General features: G+C 37.8%; 1 protein-coding gene across 1 annotated transcript in view; it reads right to left on the minus strand.

The window, feature by feature from the left end:
- Positions 1–661: 661 nt before the first annotated feature.
- The window catches only part of rpa1 (replication protein A1), a 28,465-nt gene continuing 6,033 nt past the window's right edge, over positions 662–23,093 (minus strand). Inside the window, exons 11-17 of the mRNA XM_055196634.2 lie at positions 21,850–21,986; positions 20,353–20,501; positions 13,255–13,384; positions 9,236–9,412; positions 7,999–8,106; positions 7,600–7,686; positions 662–1,314 (exon numbers count right to left, since the gene is read on the minus strand). Coding sequence (XP_055052609.1) covers positions 1,210–1,314; positions 7,600–7,686; positions 7,999–8,106; positions 9,236–9,412; positions 13,255–13,384; positions 20,353–20,501; positions 21,850–21,986 — 893 coding nt within the window. The 3' untranslated portion in view covers positions 662–1,209. The remainder of the gene's footprint in view (positions 1,315–7,599; positions 7,687–7,998; positions 8,107–9,235; positions 9,413–13,254; positions 13,385–20,352; positions 20,502–21,849; positions 21,987–23,093) is intronic.

Below are 23,093 nucleotides of genomic sequence, written 5' to 3' on the forward strand. Positions count from 1 at the left end.
GCATAATTCCCAGAGTAACATTTGAGTTGTGCCATAGTTTGGAAGAGTTTATTAGTATTCTGTAATGTTGAAAAAAATATCAGGATGTAACATTATTGTTCCTTGTTGGTAAAGCATTTATGTGTCAAAACATTAAAATGTTAATAAAATGTGACATTCTGTATTGTTGCCTCATATTCATCTTGCAAACACGCAATTTATCTTTACTGTCCCAACACTTATGGAGGGCACTGTATTTCAGTATGAAATGTAAATTGATAATAAATAATGAATGATCAGTTGTGATGAGCTTCACAACATTGCTCAATCATGTTTTGTTCCAGCTACAACAGCTGGTTATGTAATTTAGCTAATGAAGATTTAATACAAATCCACCATAATTGCCTCAAGTGCTGCCATAAAAACAACACTGAACAAGGTTAAAAAAAAAACATTTCAATGTGTCATAATAATCTAAAAATAAACTGGACCTCTGGGCACAATAGTCTGCATACATCTTCCAAAGTCATTATTCTTTAAATCATTTTATCAATTTAACATGGCAAACACAATATAGCACTTATGTTAATTCTTGCATTGGTGTAAGCGCACAAAATCTCTCCCAGTTACATTAAGGCTCCCGACCACTCTGGTGGTGTACAAAATGAAAAGCCACACAGACTTTGTGTACACAAACAGCTTTATTACTTGCATAACAGAAATAGGAACGAATACAGTCTACATATATTTATATATAAATACAGTGTGTGTGTGTTGTGTGTGTGTGTGAAGTTCTAGCTCGCGAATGAGCTTATCAAGGTTCTGCAGGCCTGATCCGAGCGTTCTTACAGAGACACTGGCCGTATTTTTCTCTAGCCAAGCCAACAACAGAAAATGAACTGTGATATGCAGTTCTCGAAAGTCTGCAAAATCCTTCTTGACTATCACAAAATGTGTCAGCAATTTCAAAGCAATATTTCAATTTTGGGTCACTAAGGGAAACCAGCACGAGCTGTATTGATCCTGCAGTGTTTCTGAAATCTTAAAACAAGCATCTGTGAATTAAATTGTCAAAACACAAATGAGAAAAAGCCACAGAGACTATAAAGAAAAACACACATAAAAAACTAAATTTAAAGGAGGCAGTACAATAAGTATGTACATGATACTGAAAGAAACAAAAAGTGCCACACTACGAGTTTTTCTTCAGTATGACTGCAGCAGTTTATTTTACTGTGTGGCCGCTTTCCTTATGTTGATGATCAACCGCTTGCTGTATTCTCTGTGGTCCACTGGCTTTGCCTCCACCACTGTCACTTTAATGCGAGATTCATCCTATGCAGACAAAACAGAGATAATTACAACCCTGAATTTCAACTTACTGCCACCAAGAAGAACTTCTAATGTCTCTTAAGAGAGCAAGTGTCTTCCGCCTGAATATAAATGGTTGCTATTTTTAAGTGCAAATCGACCGCAAGCATGTAGAGCCGCATCCATAAAGCGAGCCGAGGCGGAGAGGGAATGATCTTGGGAGAAAAGCGCATCCCAGGTTCGAGCTTGCAGAAAGCTGAACAGTTTAAAGTCGAGCACTCTAAACTGATCTCACATTTTGGAAAAGTGATGAGTATCTCCTAAAGAGCCCTGTGGAAACTTTTAACTCCATTAGTTTAACCTACAAACCTATTTAGTCACAACTGCAGGCATTTGCATGTACAAAGGAAGATAAACGTCTTTAAATGCGATACTTCCTGAGAGAAAAAGGGCAAACTATTGACTCCCACTAACAGACAACCTGCTGGTTTAAATATGTAAATCTGTTATATATACAGAACATTAATAAGCTTTAATGAGATCTTTTCCTTTCAAGGCCATATGCTTAAAAAACAAAAATATGAAACCGAGTGAATATGCAGCATGTGAAAAACTTAGCACAAATAACTGTTTAAAAACTAGACTAGCAATTAATTTAGAAGATCTTAACCCATGGGTGACAGTTTAGTTCTCATAGGATAAAATGGCAGTAGTTACGATAGAAAAATAAACACTTCCTATTTCATTAGATGACCACTTAAAAGAAACTAGTCAATAATGATAAATCACCCTTTCACTACTATTGTATTTGATATTTATGTGATCATATGATATGACCTTCAAGAATGCTGACTTTGGCTTTGTATCTCACTCTATTACCTGCATGTATTATAAAAATCTCCAGGAATTCACATACTGCATTTCCGATGAACGCTAATTTCCCTCCAGAATAATACATTACATTACACAGACCCGCTATATACGGCTAACCCGATTACAGAAATAAGCTACCCAATTTAAGTCTATAAAATGATATGTATCTAATATGGAACAGAGTCAAATTAAAGTTAATATGAATTTGAGAAGTAACACGTGAATCTGAACTCCAATATTTATGAGCCGGGGCAGCGGAAGAGGAAAACCGCATTGGGTCTTTTGAGATGTTGAGCAGGCGTGTATGAAGATGAGAAATGGAGTAGGTGGTGTTGTTGCCGTTAGGATTACGGAAACCCACAACACAAACATCCTCAGCTAATCTACAACTGGGTTTCTTACGTGTGGTACGTCATGTGGTGAAGGAACGAGGCGACGAGAAATTCTCATTACCAGCAACCACGACAGACTGAACGTGGACTGCAACCGTGCATCAATTTCCATAATTCCCTAACACGACAAAATGTGCACGACACATGGCAATGCACACGCTTTGTTTGGCTCCAAATGTTCATTTTAACAACTAAAAAATATGTTTTGCTTCTCTCTTTTTATATACGCAATTAAGCAAACATTTTCGTTTAGTAAAGTAACAAGTAAAGTTTTTTTAGTGAAACACATGTTGCTGCTTTAGATGCATTACAGCCTGAAACTCTTATAACGGTTGCTACATAAATATGAAAAAGCACAATATTAGTTGAGATTTAAATAATTTGTTTACCAAAATACATTGTCGTAACACATGACTAAAAAGCCTTGTGGTTTAGTAAGTCTGAGCCCTGTTAACACCTAGTATTAGGGCTGCTTGATTACTCCGTGACTTTGACAACATTTATTTAACCTTTTAATTAAAGCTCCCATTCTTTCTGTGTTTTTGAAGCTTTGGTTGTGTTTACAGTGTGCAATATAACATGTGTTCATGTTTGACCTGTAAAAACGTGGTATTTCCACACAATTTACTATACCGCTGTTTCACTGTCCTAAAAACATGTCTTCCTTGTTCTGTAAAGTCCCTCCTTTAGATATACGAGTTCTGATTGTGTAGTTTGTTTAGTGTGTTGTGATTCGACAGCAGCTTAGCTGTGGGCGGAGTTTAGTCAACAAACTGTTTTATTTACATCATTAAACCGGGAAGTAGAGGGCTGTAGTCCAAACCGGCCGTTCACTGTAGGCTTTGAAAGGTGAATTCTGTTAAAGAAATATATATATATATATATATATATATATATATATATATATATATATATATATATATATATATATATATATATATATATATATATATTAAGGGTGTCACGATTTCGATTTTAAATCGAAATCGATCGAAATTAAGTCACAGCTCCGAACTTCGAAATAAAAAATGGGATCGTCGATTCTGCCACGCCCCCATTTCACGTCTGGTCGGCTTGGCAAGCGAGGAAAAAAACTCTCAGAGATGCCTTTAAAAACATCTGTCCAGCAGAAAGCGATCATATTTTAAACACGAGGGGTGTAAGTTATTGCTACAACTCCTTGAAATGCATATCATAAACAGGATTACATGATCTGACTTTAAACAGAGCGCAGCTCTCTGCACGTGCGCGATAGTGAGGGAGGCGCAAAGATGCAGCGGGTTATATTTTAAACAAAAGGATAGTTTGCCTCAGCTTGCATGAAACGCATAAAACTAAACAAATACACTACTTTAGTTTATGTTCAGATTTCGGACAGATGCGAGAGCGCATGCACACGTGAGACAGAGAGAAGCGCAGCTGATTATGATGCTGGATTTATTTCAGATGCTATGAGTCCAAGACACGCGCATTAAGTCCATGTGCATTAAGTCCATGTTAGAGATGCGCGGATGGACTATTATTTCATTCGCAACCGCATAACAAAACTCATCATCCGTCCACCATCCATCCGACCAGTTTTCAGAACCGCACCCGCCCGTCATCCGCTGACTGGGCGATGCAAGACGCTGCTGATGACAGCCGCGAGACTAGAAAGCTCTAGAATATCAGCAGTGAACTCCGTCTCCGATCGGCGCACAGGGACAAAAACAAATAAATAAATAGCCTAAATTAAACGCACAAATTACATAGCCTGCACTGGTGTCATCCTGATTTACCACTTTGTAAAACTTATTCCAGGCAACCCTTTTCTGACATTCTATTTCCTTGGTTTTTAATTCTCATTTTTTGAGTTTGCCACGTTCCTCCTCGCTGGCGTTGATAAGAGCTGTGTCAAAATGCATCCTCAACGAATGGATCCTTAACAGCCGAGGATATCCCAAACAATTAAAAGCTTTATTAAATAAAAGTGTGTATTTATTAGAAAACTTTTTCTTGTCACTGTTTTAGTATTATAAGTTATGTTTTGTGTTAATATTATTCTGTTTATGTTGCGTATATTTCTAGGTTGATTATTTGATATGCTGTTGAATAGATTAATCTACATCAATGTGTCATATGTTCTAAAATAAATTTATATTTTTCTGATTACATATTTATTTTAATAAGTCAGAAATGTCTCCGCTGTTTTCTGCTGACAGGCGCGGTGGGCGCTACTGGGGGCGTGTGCAGTAGGTGACGCAAATTGTGGGTCCTCAGAAGGCTAGACCGTCTCATTTCAGTTCTCTTCTTGAACTTCTGTGGCCGCCCGATCTGTGTGTGCAAGAAGCAATCCTCTCTCTACAAGCTCTTGCGTTAAGTGAAGCCCATAAACCCCCATGCGAGTTGTGCAATGTGCATGTTAATCTTAAAGTAATATAATAATAATACTAATAAATAATGGCATATAATTTTTGTCTAAATTATATGACAAATAAAAAATATGTAAAAATCGATAATCGTATCGAATCGTATCCTAAGAAAAGAAAATCTAATCGAAACGAGGATTTGGAGAATCGTGACACCCCTAATATATATATATATATATATATATATCGCTTGGCAGTGAACTTTGAGCTTTATAATTTTACAGGTATTATTAATGCTATTATAGCAACATTACACATTAAAGTTTGAAAAATGGGATCAGGAAGAATGTGACCTTTAAGTAGGGCTGCACGATTCATGCTAAAATGTGAATCACGATTTTTCTCCATAAGAATTGAGATCCCGATTCTCTCACCCGATTCTCTTTTTTTTTTTTTTACAAAAAACATTTATGCACTTAACTAAAAAAAAATATGTGCTACATGTCTTTCAGTTATAATAGGATGTCTTAAAAGTCTCTTCTCCTTATTTTAGACCCTTTTAAATTTAAAGTAATAGCACCTGTGCTTTTTGTACTATCAAACTGGCCAACCTTAAAGGAGCATTTCACTCATAGAAACATTCATCTTTATTGAAAGTGGGTCATATTTGTAGTCGAAATGTAACATACATTTTGAATTTGGTGTCTATTTGACCGAGAAAAGGGGTGTTTGTAGTCACTCCATCCACAAAGATATTGGACTTCCTTCTTTCAATGATGCAAAATGATGATTTTTACATCATTGAAAGGAGGAAGTACAACACTGAAATCTGTATTTCTCCTGTCTCAGCGGCACATGAGAAAATTATGCATGACCATTCAAAAACATGACTGGGGTTCTAACTATACAAAGCTTTATGCAAATGGATGAAGTGTCCCTTTAAAGAATATTAACAATTTACGTTTTAAGTTGACTACTATTTTTAGGTAATCATAAATTGTTGTAGTATGTTTATGACTTGCAAATGTAATGCTCCGTTAACTCAAATGAACCAGGCTTGATGACATATGCAGCCTGCAGACACGGAGGTAACTAATTTCCTTGCCTTCTTTCGGAACCAATGTTGTTGCATCGTCACTTTCTCCGTCACCACCAGGATTTTCCACAATGATGCTCGTTTATCCTCTCTTTTTTGTGAAAATTGCCACTCCAAATCCAACAAGTAAATGACTGTGTTTAGGTCTGCCGCCTTGTTATATGTCACGCGAGTGACAGCGGAACGCCGCAAATGAGATGAGAGAAACGATCGGGTCTGATTGGTGAATGAATTGGGTTTGGTTTTACCCTGTATGAGTATGTGTTAGCAAGTTTAACTGATATTATAGCATCTTGGATTGTAATGCAAATACTGAACACCTGAACGCAGCATCTGAATACAGGGAAATACTGTATATGCAAGTGAATCGCCGTCATTTAAAATGAAGATCGCATTTATGTATGAACCGATATCGTGATTCTTTTTCAATTAATCGTGCAGCCCTTCCTTTAAGTAAGTGTTGCAAAAAGCCACATGTGTCAAAGAAGTGGTGCCTTTAAAGTGCCTTACAAACACATCGGTCAGCAGCATGCAATTTGTATTTTAATTGCAATCTAATTCTTTTACCTTGATAATCTTGTTTTTGTAATTGTTTGATTACAGAATTAATATTGAAAATCAAAAACAACGAGAGAGACATTCCTGTTTACATCTGGCATTGTAATCCATCCCTTCTGTCTACTTCCAACAGCGTTTTTAAGTCGTTAAAATGCGTGCTGGAGAAATGACGGGTTTAAATTGACACACACTAATCTTAGCCGCTGCTTCTGTTGTTAATAAACCTGCTGCAGAAAGTTTTCTACATGTATATGTAAGGGCTTTTTCAGATATCTAACAGTCCTTCCAGAAAAACGCAGAGTTTTTTTGTGATTGTTGCTTGTTGATCTTGCGGCACATTTTCTTAAAAAATGATATGGAATATGCGGGATATTTATGCAATTTTATGCAGATTTTTTGCAAAAAGTGCAGGAACTTGCAAAAACGTCATAACGTTCCCATGGCAACAGGGGACATGGCAGCGCATGTGTGAAGTAAATGCAACATTTTTCAACTTTCTGCTAAGATATGCGATTTTTGCGACCAAAATGCGGGGATTATGAAATCATGCAAGCCCTGCATATTTTGCGCACGGAAATCTGCAATTTATGCTGCAAAAGTGCGGCGTATTTGAAAAATGCAGCCCCCACATAAATATGCAGACTTTGGCTGATTATGTGTTAAATCATGCGATTGCATAATCACGTTTTCTGGAGGAACTGATTTAAGAGAAATTAAATGATGTAAGTTCACGCAACCTTTACACGCTCACAAAATTAAACAAAAATAAAAAAGGTGGAGAACAGCCACTTTATATTTAGTAATGATAGTCTTAAGACCGCACTGAACACTGTTGGTTCCCGCTAAAAGTCTGGATCACTGTAAAAACATTGTACATCACATATTAGATCAATAGGCTGAGACTTTTGTGGCACATTCGACCACATAAGCATCTACACCACAAAGCAAATGGTTCGAATGCATTTTTGGCTACTTCTGAATGTGATTGAAAGTGGACGAGCTCAAAACAGTTAATGTGGTAATGCAGGAAACAATGACTTACATTGTAGGTCTCCAGCTTTACTCTGTTCCGGAAGAGAAAGGTATTAAAGTTTGCATGCTGGAAAACCTCATCAAACGCTGCCTCATTCTGCGAGCAAAGACAACAGGGCAAGAAAGAATTATTACATGGTTTAAAACAATGTCACGTAAATGGATATTGTTTCTCTCACACAGACTGCGCTATTAGAAACTAATTAAATCATTCAGAGTAAGACTTTGTTAAAAAAAACTGGATTTGAAAGCCCATTTCATAAAAGAAAAGGATCTCAATTCACACACAATATGCTCCTTCTCAGAGCGTCTGCGTATTACGCTGGCCAACCCTCAAGGCCATGCTTTTATGTATCACATGAAGGAAAAGCATAGAAAAATAGAACATGAAAAGGAGTCAGAAACTTACAGAGTCCTTGAGTTGGCCGAGATAAGCCGAGTTTTGGCCTAGAATGGTTTCGGCGCTGTCTTGAAAACACATCACCCATTGGTTGTCTCCAAAATCAGCAATGTTGGCCTGGCAGAGAATTAAAAGGCTATTAGAAATAACACAAAACAAAACGCTTCATTTACACTTCACGCCTTATTATAAGACACATCCAATGAATATAGGCTAAGTTAAATAGGCAGTTTTGGCGGTGAGGATGGGAAAAATGAGCCAGGTCATGCACATCTGAGCTACTATGGGTCCAAACAGATGCTGCAGTGCAGCTAAGGACAGCAATGCACTGAAGGCAGAAGGGAAAATAAACAAAAGAGAAATCGGCTTATTTCTACATGTCTGAATGCTGGGACGTGCTGCCTAAATGAGCTATAATATTTTAAAGCTGCTATTTTTAAATGCTTTTGGTTGTAGACCAGCAGGAGTAAAGATAATCAAGCTTAATTTGTCCATTCCCGCCTCTTCCCGGAAAACGACAGGCAGAATTAAATATAAAAAAGAGCAATTAACAAAATACAGCCTGAGCTGATTAACAGCAAAACAGAAACAAAGTGGCCTCAAATGAGCAATGAATATACAGCAAGAGAACAACAACAGAAATAAAATGTTGTACTTATTTGTTTTAGAAATTATTATTTTGAGTATCCGAAGGAAATGAGAAAGATGTTTAATAACAACAAACAAAGCACAAGTTAAAACAATTTATCAATTGTTATTACGCCACTTGATGAATTTCAGATTTGAAATAGTTAACCCTACGTTGTTCTAAGTTATAAGTTTCACGTTTCACACAGTAAATACTTAACCAGGGGGTTAAGACATAACCCTTGGTATTCAAAATCTAACGTTTAACACTGCACATTTCTAAAACCTTTGTACCAGGCTGTAAATAGAGTCCTTTGAAACTCAGTTGAAAAAAAACTGTTAAGTGTTGAGTTAAGTATTAAATGTTGGGCTCTATTAAAGTCCATTAAAATTAGAATTAGAAAATTCCTCAGGGAACATAATTTCTTCTCGACTGAACAAAGAGGGACATCGGCGTTTTGGATGACATGGTGGTGAGAAAATTATCTGGATTTTTCTTTTAAGAAAATGGAATATTCCTTTAAGACGGCAAGTAGACAGCCATACAGATAAAGACAAAAGCACAAAGCTTGACTTTGTATTTCAGAAGGGGTAGGTGATCCAAGAGGAAGAGTCTTACCGAGAGCATGAGGCGATATTTGAAGTCAGGAAATTCTTTGTCACATTTCTCACAGCGAAACATCCCATTCTGCTGGTCAATCACTTTCTTGTTGCAGTCTTTACTGGGGCAGGCCTGATACAAGCAGTTCTCTTTTTTCATGTAGACTATAGTGGCGACGCAGGAGAAATAATCAGCCTAAAAACACAAATTGACAGTTGAAATAAATGCCTGGAGACAACATACAAAGTATATGTTCACACGTATACAATATAGACTAGATAACGTTTAAAAACATCATGTGGTGGCACATCATGAAGTATGCAAAGTGTGGCTTGATCTTTTTTCTTCACATAACTCCAATACTTTTTTGATAGCAAAACATGGTGCTAGTAACATTAAGATAAAAAAATGTAATTCTCAGGGTCCAGACAAAATATAAAGACTAACTGCACTGTACACTCTCGTTTACATGAATATAAATACAGAGCTTATATAACATGGAGCATAAACCCCGTTTCCCAATTATGCCAAAAAATGCAAAACAAAAACTGCCCATATTCATTATAAAGTGGGATATGCAAAGAACAGAACATGCATAAACATAAAGGACTTTAGAGCAAGACTGGAGGCTGAAGGGAAACCGCAGCCGTAAAGCACCTGGAGGGAAGGTCAAAGGGTCCGCGCTAAATGTATGCAGAAAAGACAATAGGACAGAAAACACATAGCAACTGAAGCTGCAGATAAAATGGGAAACACTAACATACTATGAATTATTTTGTGCAGATGGGACTTTCAATTTAATCAGTATACTTTGGTTTCTATGACTTAAGGGCCGTTCACATTATAACGATAAATATAACATTAACTATATATATAACATTATAACATTAGAAAACTGCTTTATAATCTGTGTAGACGTGCCTCCAACTATGTTAATAAGGCTGCGAAAATGCCAAATATAAAATGAATAGGAAATAAAAAAACCTCACATAATATTTAGTTTTGCACCCTATTCCTGGAGTAAAAAAATGTGCGTCATGAAGAAAAAGAGAAAGCAAAAGTTTTAAAGAGTCAGTTAAGGGCACCTTATTGCACTACAAACATCACAGAGAGAAAGACAGAATAGCAAGAGACACAAAAGACGACAGATTACAGGGTGGAAAAAGGGTCACTGGCTGGACATGAGCATGACTCTGGCTCTGACAGCTACTCTTCACAAGAGCTCCAGGGAAACACATTACACCTAAACACACACACACGCCATCAATGTTTACTTGGCAGACAGCACTGATGAGCGCACTGAGATGAGATTGGTCTTTGAAATGACCTACAATGGGCTTAAGAAACTCCTCCTTAGAAAATGAGGTCTTGATTCATATTTATGCTGTAAAATTGACTCTAATGAAATGTAAAAACTAAGCACTTTGCCAGGACTGAGAATTCAGCCCACCATGGATTTCATCTCTCTATAGACCGTAATCTACACAGTGCCTCTGGCAAAGTCTTAACCCCACATTTTCTAAGGAAATGAGCTACGAAAACAAACAAACAAAAAAAACAATGAAAATGTGTTTCTACTGTAATTGATTTCTATCCTAAAAGGTTTACTGCTGACCACTCAGTTGTTTCGCTTTGAGAATTCGACCCCAATTAACTTCTTGTAGGGGGAGAATTGATATTCAGTGTCACTACAAATAAATAAAAAGCCTCTAGGGAACTGTGAACGACAATGACATAAAGCAGAGAAAAAAGCTAAGTGAAATATCCCTGCAAATTACTGTCATTTCACTTAGTGACAAAATCCTTCTAACTGTTTTCCGCCTCTCTGAAATACAATAATTAATCCAGTAAATACCTATGTCATTATTGTCACATTCGAAGACGAATGGTTCCTGAAAACGGGTGTAGAGCACATTTCTTGTTTCCTGTTGCCTGTCAACATGGTTGACAATTTTACTTATAATCATTGCGCAGGTTACGCTAGCAGGAAATGATGTGTAAGTGGCCCATTTTATTATTCCACCATGGCACAGTGGGACAAAAAACTGGGACATAATTTTTTTTAGAGAAGAGTGCATTTAATTACAGACGATGGGTTGTGAGCTTTTAGCGACTTGACCTCATATCTCTTCAGATCTAAAGGAAAGAGACTAGGGCAAGAGTCTGAATGCATGTTAACACAGAGAAATGTTGGCCTTTAGCGTCCAGGTATTTAGGAAGGTTTGGGACTAGAGCGAGGAACCAGAACAGACTTCAGGGTAGTGAACGATCACCATATATATGTGAAAAATCACACCCAAAACCGGGCCCACTAAGTCTCGCCCATTTTCTAGGAGTGACATTAAATGCGATCTATCATTTTACATGCTTATTCTATGTCTATGGCACGGATGGATCTTGCAGTTATTAAATGTAAGCAGCAACACAACAACAGACGAATACAAACATGAGCCATTGTACTCGCTTGACAACTTTTGAGTGATGATACAGTATTGTCATGCATGTCTCTGTTCTAAATCATTACTTCTGGCATGCATCAGAGATTTACAATGTCAAGAAAACAGTCCGGTTTTCTCTGCTTTAATAATTGATGTCTGACATGTGAAAGCGGTCCTCCCATTTTTTATTCTCTCTTCTGATATTGTGAGGCTTCATTCTGCACTCCCTCTTCATCATTCTGCTCAACCTGATAAGCTCATCATTTTTCTCCAGACATCACCTCTATAATATTGCCACCCAAACACAGATTCTCATCTCCCAATGCTCATGCCTAAATAAAAACAGTCTGTTATGCTTAACACTTGTTCTCCGCTATAAAAAAGACCCCTGAAAAAAGAACAACGGTCCCAATGGAAACCACTACCGCTAGTTTCGTCAAAACCAAATCCATGGGAAATAACGTGTAAAACGAAAGGTTTATTAACTGGTAGTCTGTGTAGCTCCTTCAAAAGATAATGCATGATATACATGACAGAAACAAAATTGTAAAAGACAGCAGGATGGGGCAGATTTATTATGCAGCTTAGTGTACAATCTGTAGTACGATCTTTTAATTATTTGGCTTGGTAAACGTGGTCATGCTAATCTCTGGTTTTCATCTTTGTTCTTTTATAATGCAAGTAATGCCTAATCACAAATCTTGGGAAGATGGGAAGGTCATTATGGCTGATTAATGAGCAGGGAGAGTTGTAACCGTGTAGTGACTCTCCCCGTGTTTGGTTTCAGAACATGCATCACACAGGACTGACTGATAACTAAACCAGACAAAGTATTTAGAAAGGTGAAGTATTTTAACTTTTTTTTTTTTAAAGGACAAGTTCGGTATTTTACACTTAAAGCCCTGTTTTCAGATTGTTTATGATGAAATAGAACGGTTTTGACTGAAATTTCAACATATGTGGCTGCCGAGAATTTTCGGGTGTTTGTTGTTCACCTCCCACCTCCACAATGTGTGTATAGGTGCACTGGAACAATCCTTCCTAAAATGCATTTACAAAGATGTTAAACTCACCGAGTGGTCAGGGGTGTTCTTTCATTTGATATATTGTTTGTTTATATATTTAAAGAAGAAAATTTTCTGAAAGGCATTAAAATTTTGGGGAAATCGTAAAAAATGCTGCCACTGCCTGGTAACCTTTTAAAAAAATGCCAGTGGGAAAAGAGTTAAAGAAATTGTTGAAGCTAAAAATAAGTAAAACGATAAAAAAGCAAATTGTTTTGCAATCTTCTGAAACAAAATTATGGGCAAGCTTTAAAATGTCTATTAATAAAAAAAGGTTCAAGTAAAGAGCGGTTTGCATCATTATTTAATGTAGCTTCATAAAAGCCTGCACGGCAAAATATTGTTTTAATAAGCAGTTTTATATTTCCATTCTTGCATACTTCAGAGTCCGGCGTGTTGCAGGCTCTGAAACTCATAATTGTGTAAATAAATCTGTTCATATGAAATAAACACATCCTGCATCCGTGTAAGGTGAGAAAAATACCCAACTTTTTACATGCAAAATCTATCAACACCTTCCGTCTTGGCTTCATACCTTGTCTCCGTGACCCAACTGTTCATTCTTGACTTCTGTCAGGGTCTTCCAGTTTGTGTTTCCACCGCCGCCTGGTCCTCTCATCTCAGTCATAGACTGACCATCCATAGCATGTCCCTCCTTATCATACCTACAAGTAAACAAATTCCAGTTAGCATTTTAATCTGCCAAATCAGTAAAAAAATATATATCTCGGGCATCTGTTATTTTCTTCACAATGGCAACAGCTCATCTGTTCAGGCAGATAAGTAGCTGCTATGTCAAATCTGATATCTGGAAATAGAAATGCAACACGCGAGCAATGATCAGCACCTGCTAGGGAGATTCGAGCTAAAAACGATGGTCGCAAAGGCGCACAGCTACTTGCAAAGTGAAACAACAACGTAGCGGCGGTTGGGGAGATAGGGTCAGGGTTTCAATGGTGAATCAGAAACCCATTTTCGCTTGCCACTGAGAGGAAGAGGAAGATGGAGACAGAAAAAAAACAAAGCCCACTCAGGTTGAAGCAGTATGTTGGATGAATCGATACAGCGTTCTAATCCACCAACCGTAGAGCTGGGCGCTAAAGGGTACGATGGCGAGGTTTGGTAAATACAAGGGTACAGGGTTTGTTCTGAGAGGTGTGACTAATTGAAAAACTCAATTTTAATAGAGAAGCGTGCAGCCTGATCGCTTTGGTGGTGTCAGTTATTTCCTTCTGAAAAATGAGTTTAATTCCGAAAAGCAATGCCTTTTCTCGTACTTCCCCTTCGTGCTCCTGTTATATCACTGCACTTATGTACTTCCGAAAATAATTCCCTAAATATAGCGCTAGTCATGCGTTGCAGAAATGATAAGCCTCCTTGTGATGCAATTTTTTTCCACCATTTCCTAAACGCTTCAATGTAAAAAAAACAAATTGGCACACGTTTAAAAAAAAAGGTGGGTGGCCACTGCATACACACATTATTACAATACTTAGCATTAAGGTAATCCTCAAAGAATGTTTCCCCCCTTTTGTATTTACTGCATTGTATATTGTATGTTCAGGAATGACAAATTGATAAGCAGAAATGCCATTTATGATTGAATGTAACTTTTGATACTTTGCAGTAAAAGTGGCTCTCCTATTGACTTTGTTGTCCTATCAGTGTGACTCTCATGAAAAAAATAGTGAAATAGTTAAGAGGGCTGCACGATAAATCGCATGAGATTGTCATGTGCATCTCGTCAGTAAAGTACCGTAGCTTCTCTATGCGTTTCAAAAGCAAGAGGTGAGCAGTGGACTGAGCCGTTGGTTGCAATTCGCAACCTCACCACTAGAAGCCGCTAAAATTTACACACTGCACCTTTAATTATTGCGGACGTAACCCCTGCAATATGGCCCAGCTTGTCAGTGAACTACGGCTTTAGCTGCATTCAGACTAGCAGGGACTAGCAGTAGCAGAGCGACCCAATCTCATTTAATTTAATGGAAGCTTGGCAACATCAGGCAACACGAGTGACAATGACCATTGGCAACTGGATCGGGCGTGTCCAGTCGCACGAACTGAGCAAAGTTGAGAAATGTTTAACTTTATGCAAATTATGAGCGACTTTTGGGAGTGACTACAAATGAGAATGAAGCAGTGGAGTCACGTCATCCGTGTATCGCCAGTTACTGGAGTGGACGATTCTCATTCGTTTATGACAACCAGACTTAAAAATGCCTCTTTTAAAAGAGACGAGCGACACACTGCGACACAGTCGCTTATAACGTGAATGTACCTTTTGTGTAGTAAATGCCGCTCCATCTGAAAGCAGCTGATTGGCATTTACTACTAATCAAAGAACCGGCTTTACTGACGAGATGTGCGTGACTATCGCATGCGATGTATCATGCAGCCCTAATAGTCAAGACCACAATTACAAAGGAATAACAACAATCTAATTGTGAATCTTTTAGATGAGTCATAATAATAAACACAACCACACATGCAACACATTGCCAAGTCCTGATGGTGTGCTGTATATGGCTGACTGGACCCAATGTATGGATGACGGCCGATGCCATTGAGGAAGGCAGTAGGAACAGCAGAGGAGCAAATTGGAAGTGGCATGTGCTCTAGAGGCGTGGAGTGACAGGCTGAAGATCAGCGCAGCGTGGCTGAACTGAGCCGAGCAGACAGCAAGAGGAAACAATCTAGATTGGCCACTGAACAGACCATCACGTCAAAGGACATTAAGTACTTTTGACAGGAAAAATAAACACATTTGCACTGAAAACAAAGTGCCTTTTGTAAAAAGGTATTTAGATAAAATATACTTGTACATTTTTACAAGCCGCTTCACTTAAAGATGTTTAACTTCTTAAGTCAAGTCCATATAGAAAGGTCTCTACACTTTAACATGATGTGCATGAACCAATTCTACCATTACCATTTTAATACAATAACAAATTACATATAAAGGCAGGGTCCATGATCACTGAAATCCAATGTTGACATTTGAAATCACCTAAACAAACACGTCCCTACCCCAATAGAATCTAGACCTTCTTTTGATAGACCTGCACCTTACTGCTGATTGGCTACAAGTGTGTTTTGGTTGCTGGCCCGACTCTCTTTTCCAAAGCATTTTTGAGAAATTGTGCCTTTAAAAGCTACAGCAGATGACGACCAACAGTGAGACAACACAAGTTCTCTTAAAGCTACAGCAGCAGCCCTTAAAAACTATGGTCAAGTGGGCCGAGCGCACAAACCAGATGATTACCTTCAATCCAATTCGCACCAATTTATGACCCTTACTCAGCATCTAAAATTGAGTTTGATGGCAATATCTAGTGAAATTGTAAGTGCGAGCGCAGACAGACTCCTAAGGGTGTGTTAGCTTTATAAAGCATGCTGGTTTAAAGGCTCTGACAGGTGGGGTGCAGGCAGGAAAGCTTTCATTGCCTCCAAGAAGATCCAGTCAGAGTAATTGGCAACCTACGAGTAAGAGTGGATCAGTGAAGAAAAATGATAATGAGGGCAAGATTGCATGAGTGTGGCAGGGTGAGAAAAAAACAACTGGCATCACTGACGATGAAAGCTGATGATGGACGGTGGCCCTAATCTCTGATGCCATCTTCTGGACAAATAAAGACTTGCATAATAACACTGACATGTTATTTGTTCATAGCCTCAGAGATGACGAATATAGTGCAAAAAAGATAAATAATCAGTTATTTTGAAATGGTTTGCTTCGGGCGATAATCCTGCCCACATGGCATGTTAACAAAACTGCTCTTCCCTGTCACAAAATTTCAGCTTCGTCGATTGATATTACAAAAATGAGTAAACAGTGCTTAAATTATTCATTTTTATTATATTTTATTTTATTATAAATTAACCCGAGTATTACAAACATTAGAAAAGGCTACCAGAAGATTTTAAAACTAAAAGCAGGTGGCACGATCACTATTAATAATCTAAACTGGCATGGTAAACGACAAATATTCTCAAATAAACAAATATCATCCAATTATAAGGCCTGGACAATTGTATTATCGCTACAAAGGAGGTGCAATTTTCATTCACAAGACAAGATGCGACCCGAAACATCTGCAAATTACAGAAAACTCAATTACACCGTAAACAATGATACACACAGAACCATGTATGTCTCAGTTAATAAAAGTTAATCATCACAAAAGTGGCCAAGATCATAAAAAATAAACATCTGAATTAAACGTACCAAACTTGATCATAATTCGATGCTTTGAACCCAGTGATATTAAATCGATGCCCTCGAGCAAAGAAATGCAATTCTTCTATACAGACTTCATTAAACAAACATCAGTGTGTGACAGCAATACACACATTACCTGGAAGTGTTGAATTTCACAATAAGGGCAATACAGTGACGACAACTCCCTATACTGAGCTCTGGAGTGTGAGAACTAAGGATTCTCCATCAATGTGAGTAATTAGATTGACATTAAATGGCAAAAAACATCTGAGTGCCTTGACATGTTCAACTCCACAAGGACCAGACTTCAAGGTTAAATCCCTGAAGGCCCCATAGCTTAATAAATCAAAGACAGATACCTTGATTTGTCAAAATGAAACTGCTTACTCAAACTGACATTTTCAGTAAAAAAAAAAAAAAAGGTGCCAGGCGGTATTTTATTTTATACATCAGGTATAGTCTGAATTGTGAAAAGTGGTATCTAATGGAGCTGCACGATTGATTGTTAAAAGATCGTGATCTCGATTCGACCACCCAAACGATTTGAATCCAGCATTTTGACGATTCACGTAATTATATTTTTAAGGAGGAAAGACACAGTCTCGTCTTGACGTCACATTTATTATTGCGCAAGCCAGATGTGCTCATGTTCGCTCTACTAGTACAGTGGATGCTTTCGCCGAAAAATTATACAGAAAGTAACTGAAACTAAAGAGAATGAGTGAGACAGAGCAATGTGCAGGTACGGCCGACAAGAACCTTGACGTTGTTTTAGTACCAAAAGGAGGATCTTATCACTTCCAAAAAGGGTTTTTAGCATGGGGGAAACATTGGCTGTGTCCAAATAACCACACTTGCTGTCTTTGCACTTGAATGCTTACATTACATTTTCCTGTATTTGGCTATTGGGTGTAAGCATTAAGCATTCATGTAGATTTATTCACTTGATGGACGTTCACACCGCCAGCGAGAGCGTCAAAATACGATGATGCTTGAATGCATTCTCTAGAATCCTCTCAAGCGGAGGTTTCCGCCTTCCGATTGACCATCTAACGTTTCCGCCGAACCGCATCATAGCTCATTACCATAAGTAATGTCAATCCATGTGGCAGCAATATGCACCAAAACGTTTTATTGGCCTTTTTATTTAGGCTACTTAAAATGTATATTTTAATTTTTTACTTTAAATAAAATGAATACATAATCACTCTACCATTAACATTAACTGAATTTAAAGATTATCTGCACTTATCTGAAACTTTCAGAAGCATAATTCTGTAAAAAACAATGTTAAACTAAGGCGTAGGTTATACGTATTTAAAATTAACAAAGTTCTTGAGAATCGTGATCTTAATTTAAAGCAAAAGAATCGTGATTCTCATTTTATAGACCCCTTCCAGGTTTGTAAACATTGAATGACTATCAGGTGTGCGTGCAGCATGGGGTCAAACTGTTTAAACCATTTAGGCTTTCTAATTTAATCTAACAGGGTTGAAAAATGATGACTTACCTCAAATAAAGTGAGCACCACAAACACAAGCCTCTTTGATATTTGCATTGTCTGCACGTTTAATTGCTTGCAGCCACAGATGTTGCATTTTTTGTTTTTGAAATTCTGCACGAATCCAGAAAAACGTAACGGCAGACCTGGTGCGATTTTCAAAGCCCACGACGCAAGTAGGCATTTTTGACAATACCAAATAATACGCAACTCAATCTGCTGTACTGACTTTTCTGACCCCGACATGCGCAGTGGGAACCGCCTGTGACGTGAACTGTGAAGGGATCTATACAGAATCGTGCAGCTCTAGATAAGATAGGTTTTTCTATGATGTAACACATATAGATAAATCATTTTCATTAGAACCATGTACTAGACCAGGGGTGGGCAATTCCTGGTCCTGGAGGTCCACCATCCTGCAGAGCTTAGATCCAACCGCAATCAAACACAGCTGAAAAATATAATCAAAGTCTTCAGTATTACTTGCAAATGATGTTTAGGTGTGTTTGATTTGGGTTGGAGCTAAACATTGCAGGGCTGTGGCCCCCCCAGGACCAGGAATTAAAAGATACTAAGGGGACTATTTTCAGCTGCTGCGTAATATCATTGCGCCTCCTGCAGCCATGTTACAGCAGCAAAGTCCTTGATTATTATGCCAGAATGAGAGTATAGTTCCTAGCCATATCTGCCAAGAAAATCACAACTTTTAATTTTTTGTCGGTCTTAGTACACGATGTAACTACAGAAGAGTCCAGTTTTAAATAGGTTTTAAATTCTTTGGTTATTTTTTGGCGCAATGCTAATGGTCTAATCAGATTCAATGGATTGTGCTAAACAATGCTTAAAGTGGTAGCGCTAGACCCGGAGATCAGCTGAATGGATTCCAAAATGGTAAAAATCAAATGTTTTAACTCTAGGGGAGCTGGAAAATGAGCATTTTTTTTTAAAGTGGAATGTCCCTTTAATGCTGACCAAAGACACAATCAAAATCTGCACTGAAACATACTACAGGTGTAAGTAATGTAAATCTACACAAATATAAACAAGGGTAAAAAAAGTCTATGTACAGTAACAATTCTGGATCCAATCATTACCCATAAAAGTGTAGTAGTACAGTACAGTATGTCAAGTGGCAGAACTGATCAACACCTCTGGGTTTCAGGGTCAAACTCCTTCACTTCTGCAGCTCTGCTAATTGATGGGCTTGATCCATTCCACAGTGGCCTGCTAGACTTTCAGAAGATAAGTCAAGAGGCTATGCCCTGCACATTGGCCCATGATTTGAAAGCTCATTATCCCTGACTCTCCAAGTGAGAAGAGGACCAATGCGAGGCCAGAAACTGAGCGGCTGAACTTACCTATGACTGGATTAGCAAACCAGAAGCTTTAAAATGCTATTGAAAAGGGGCATTCGGGATAAAAAGCCAATTAAACGAAATAACTGTTTTTCAATTCCACCTGCAGAAAACCCTTAAAGTCACAGAAAGACTATTATTTGCTATCTACTCAAATAAAAAAAAAGATCGGGGAAAACTATGCTCCTCAGCACCAACCTTCTGTCTCATCCCCAGAGCACTCACGTGAGGCCACCAGAGAAAACAGAGGAATATCTTGGCAGGGGATTTGCCATAATTTACATTTCTATATCAGCCTGAATGCTAAGCCCACCAGAGAACTGTAGATAGAGCTAATCTTGGTATCAAAGGCATAAACATGCTCAGCCTCTCCGAGTTCTGGAGTGTGCATTTCAGTGTCTCCGCGCAATCTGTCTCAATTCTCACAGGTGGGGAAATAAAAACAGGGGTGCGTCAAAACGTATCTGTTTTGTCTACAACCAGATACACAGCACAGTCTGTACTGTACAATTTGAGAGACACAGAGAAAGAAAGGGAAAAGAGAATATCTCATACCAGCCTCGCAGTTTGTATGCCTCGGGAATCTCAGGGTTGATCATAACTGTGCTGCTGAATTGAGTGGAGAGTGAACGTCCACCGAAGTCAGACAATCTTGCCCCTTTGATGGCCAGGATGGGCTGCCCAGTGCCATCAAACGTCTCTGCCTGAAGTGCGAGGGAAGAAAGAACAGAGTTAAGGATATACTTTCTCCTAGGCATATACTTTGATCCAAAGTGACTTAAGACGGGTGCACACGGTATGATTTTGACCGCAATTTGACAGTTGGAGAGCTGTAGAGTCTTGTCTTGTATTGTATTGCAAAAACATTGGCTAAAAAAGCGTAAACATTTTTTTCAAGAAAACTACATAGAAGTAAAGAACGTATTTCATTTTGCTTTTGAGCATTTCATTTTTTTATTACAAACATTACAAATAACAATTAGTACAACATTTAAGCAAGTGACCAAATGGTGAAACAGGTTAAAGGGACACTCCACATCTTTGAAAATATGCTCCTCTTCCAGCTCCCCTGAAGTTAAACGTTTGATTTTTGCTGTTTTGGAATCCATTCAGCCGATCTCCGTGTCTGACAGTACCACTTTTAGCATAGCTTAGCATAATCCATTGAATCTAATTAGACAATTAGCATCATGCTCAAAAATAACCAGAGTTTCAAGATTTTTACTATTTAAAACTAGACTCTACTGTAGTTACATCGTGTACCAAGACCGACAGAAAATTAAAAGTTGCGATTTTCTAGGCAATATGGCTGGTGTAATACTTAAAGGGACACTTCACCCATTTGCTGTAAGCTGTGTATAGTTAGAAACCCAGTCATGTTTTTGAATGGTCATGCATCATTCCCTCTGTTTCCCCTGATAGAGGAGAAATATGGATTTAAGTGTTGCACTTCCTTCTCTCAATGATGTAAAATTCATAATTTTGCATCATTGAAAGGAGGAAGTCCTACATCTTTGTAGAGGGGGTGAGACTACAAACACTGCTTTTCTTGGTCAAATAGGCACCAAATTCGAAATTTATGTTACATTTCGACTACAAATATGATCCACTTTTAATAAAGATTAATTTGTCCACGGGTGAAATGCTCCTTTAAGGACTTTGCTGCCGAACCATCGCTGCAGAAGGCGTAATGATATTATGCAGCGGCCAAAAACAGTCCCCTTGGTAACTTTCAATAGCAGAGGACTATTTTCGGACACTGTGTAAAGCTTAAGCTAAGCTATTCTAAAAGTGGTACCGCCAGACCCAGAGATCGGCTGATCGGATTCCAAAAGAGTAAAAATCAAATGTTTAACTCTAGGGGAACTGGAACATTAGCATATTTTTAGAAAAAGTGGAGTATCCCTTTAATCATGAATTAGATTTATTCCTTTTCATTAAATTTAATAAGAAACAATATTGTTGCAAATATTTTGGCAACATTCAAAATATAAAGCATTTTTACTACAGGCCACTGTGAATAACAAAAAACTGATCTGGTCTGTTACTTACATCATTTCCCCACATGGTTAACTGAATGACTTTTCCACTCATGTCCATCAGCTGGATGTTCCTCTTGGAAACCTCACGACTGTTCTTGGTCGTGATTCGCGTTACATCCTCCACGGATTTACACACCCCAATCACATCTGTGAATAAACAAACAGTGCACAGGTTTAAAATGAGGCGATTCCCCCAATCTTTCGATAGCAAATGAGATTGGGATGAAAATAATAGAGGTCAACGTTAGTGAATTTTACCAATACCGATAGCTAGGTTGGTCCGTACTTGCAGATAATAGACCGATAGTTTTTAAAATAGATACTGGATAAAAACATATCATGTGAAAATTCATTATAACAGTAATAAAAACAGTACTGAACCATAAAAATGTGCTAAGTAAAATAATTTATATATTTTCATTTATAGATTTATATTAATAAGAATGGAAGTAAATAATTCTGTGAAATACTCCCACAGGTAACACTGAAATGACATAAATGTTTATCTTATACTTTATTTGCTTTTGCTTAAACACTAATCAAAATAACAAAAGATGTATTGCCGTGATGATAAAACAGAACTGAAATAAAAAATTTATTTGTTGGGTTTGTTAATGTAACTGACAGCTGCATATTTCTCTCATTATTAACTTAAAATATGCAGCTTGACCAGCTAACTCATGGATAAAAGTAACCAGCTGGATATAAACTAATGCAAATAGATGATAATAATCATCATGACATTAAACATTTGGCTTGGATTTATCTTTGTGTAATTTTGTGTAGCTGTTTGAGGTCTTACAATACTAATATTAGCGTCCCGACAGCCTTGACGACAAACTTAGATCCCTGCTGTTGTTTCTATGCTAATGCAGCATCTAGTCAGCAAATTAATTACTTTATTTAATGATATAAAGCAACAAACGCAACTCGGAACAACTACCAGCATGTATTTTTGCTCATAGCGATTGTTCTGCCAATTAACTATCGGTGCCGATTAATCTGCAAAAAAGATTAATCCATCTACCTTTAGAAAACACTACTTATCCAGAATGTAATTCCACAACACCCATCAACATTCCATTGCACCCTGCCATCTTAATCCTCTTATCAGACGCTGTTATGAATCATTTAGAGATCATTAGGAATGTTTCACAAATCACTGCCAGCACCTGACTCAAATCTTGCATGAGAAATGCAACTGCACATCTCACCGTGCACTGACTACCATTACATAATTAGAGGCATATTTAT

The sequence above is a fragment of the Misgurnus anguillicaudatus genome, chromosome 24 (assembly GCF_027580225.2).
Source record: "Misgurnus anguillicaudatus chromosome 24, ASM2758022v2, whole genome shotgun sequence".
Classification (NCBI taxonomy): domain Eukaryota; kingdom Metazoa; phylum Chordata; class Actinopteri; order Cypriniformes; family Cobitidae; genus Misgurnus; species Misgurnus anguillicaudatus.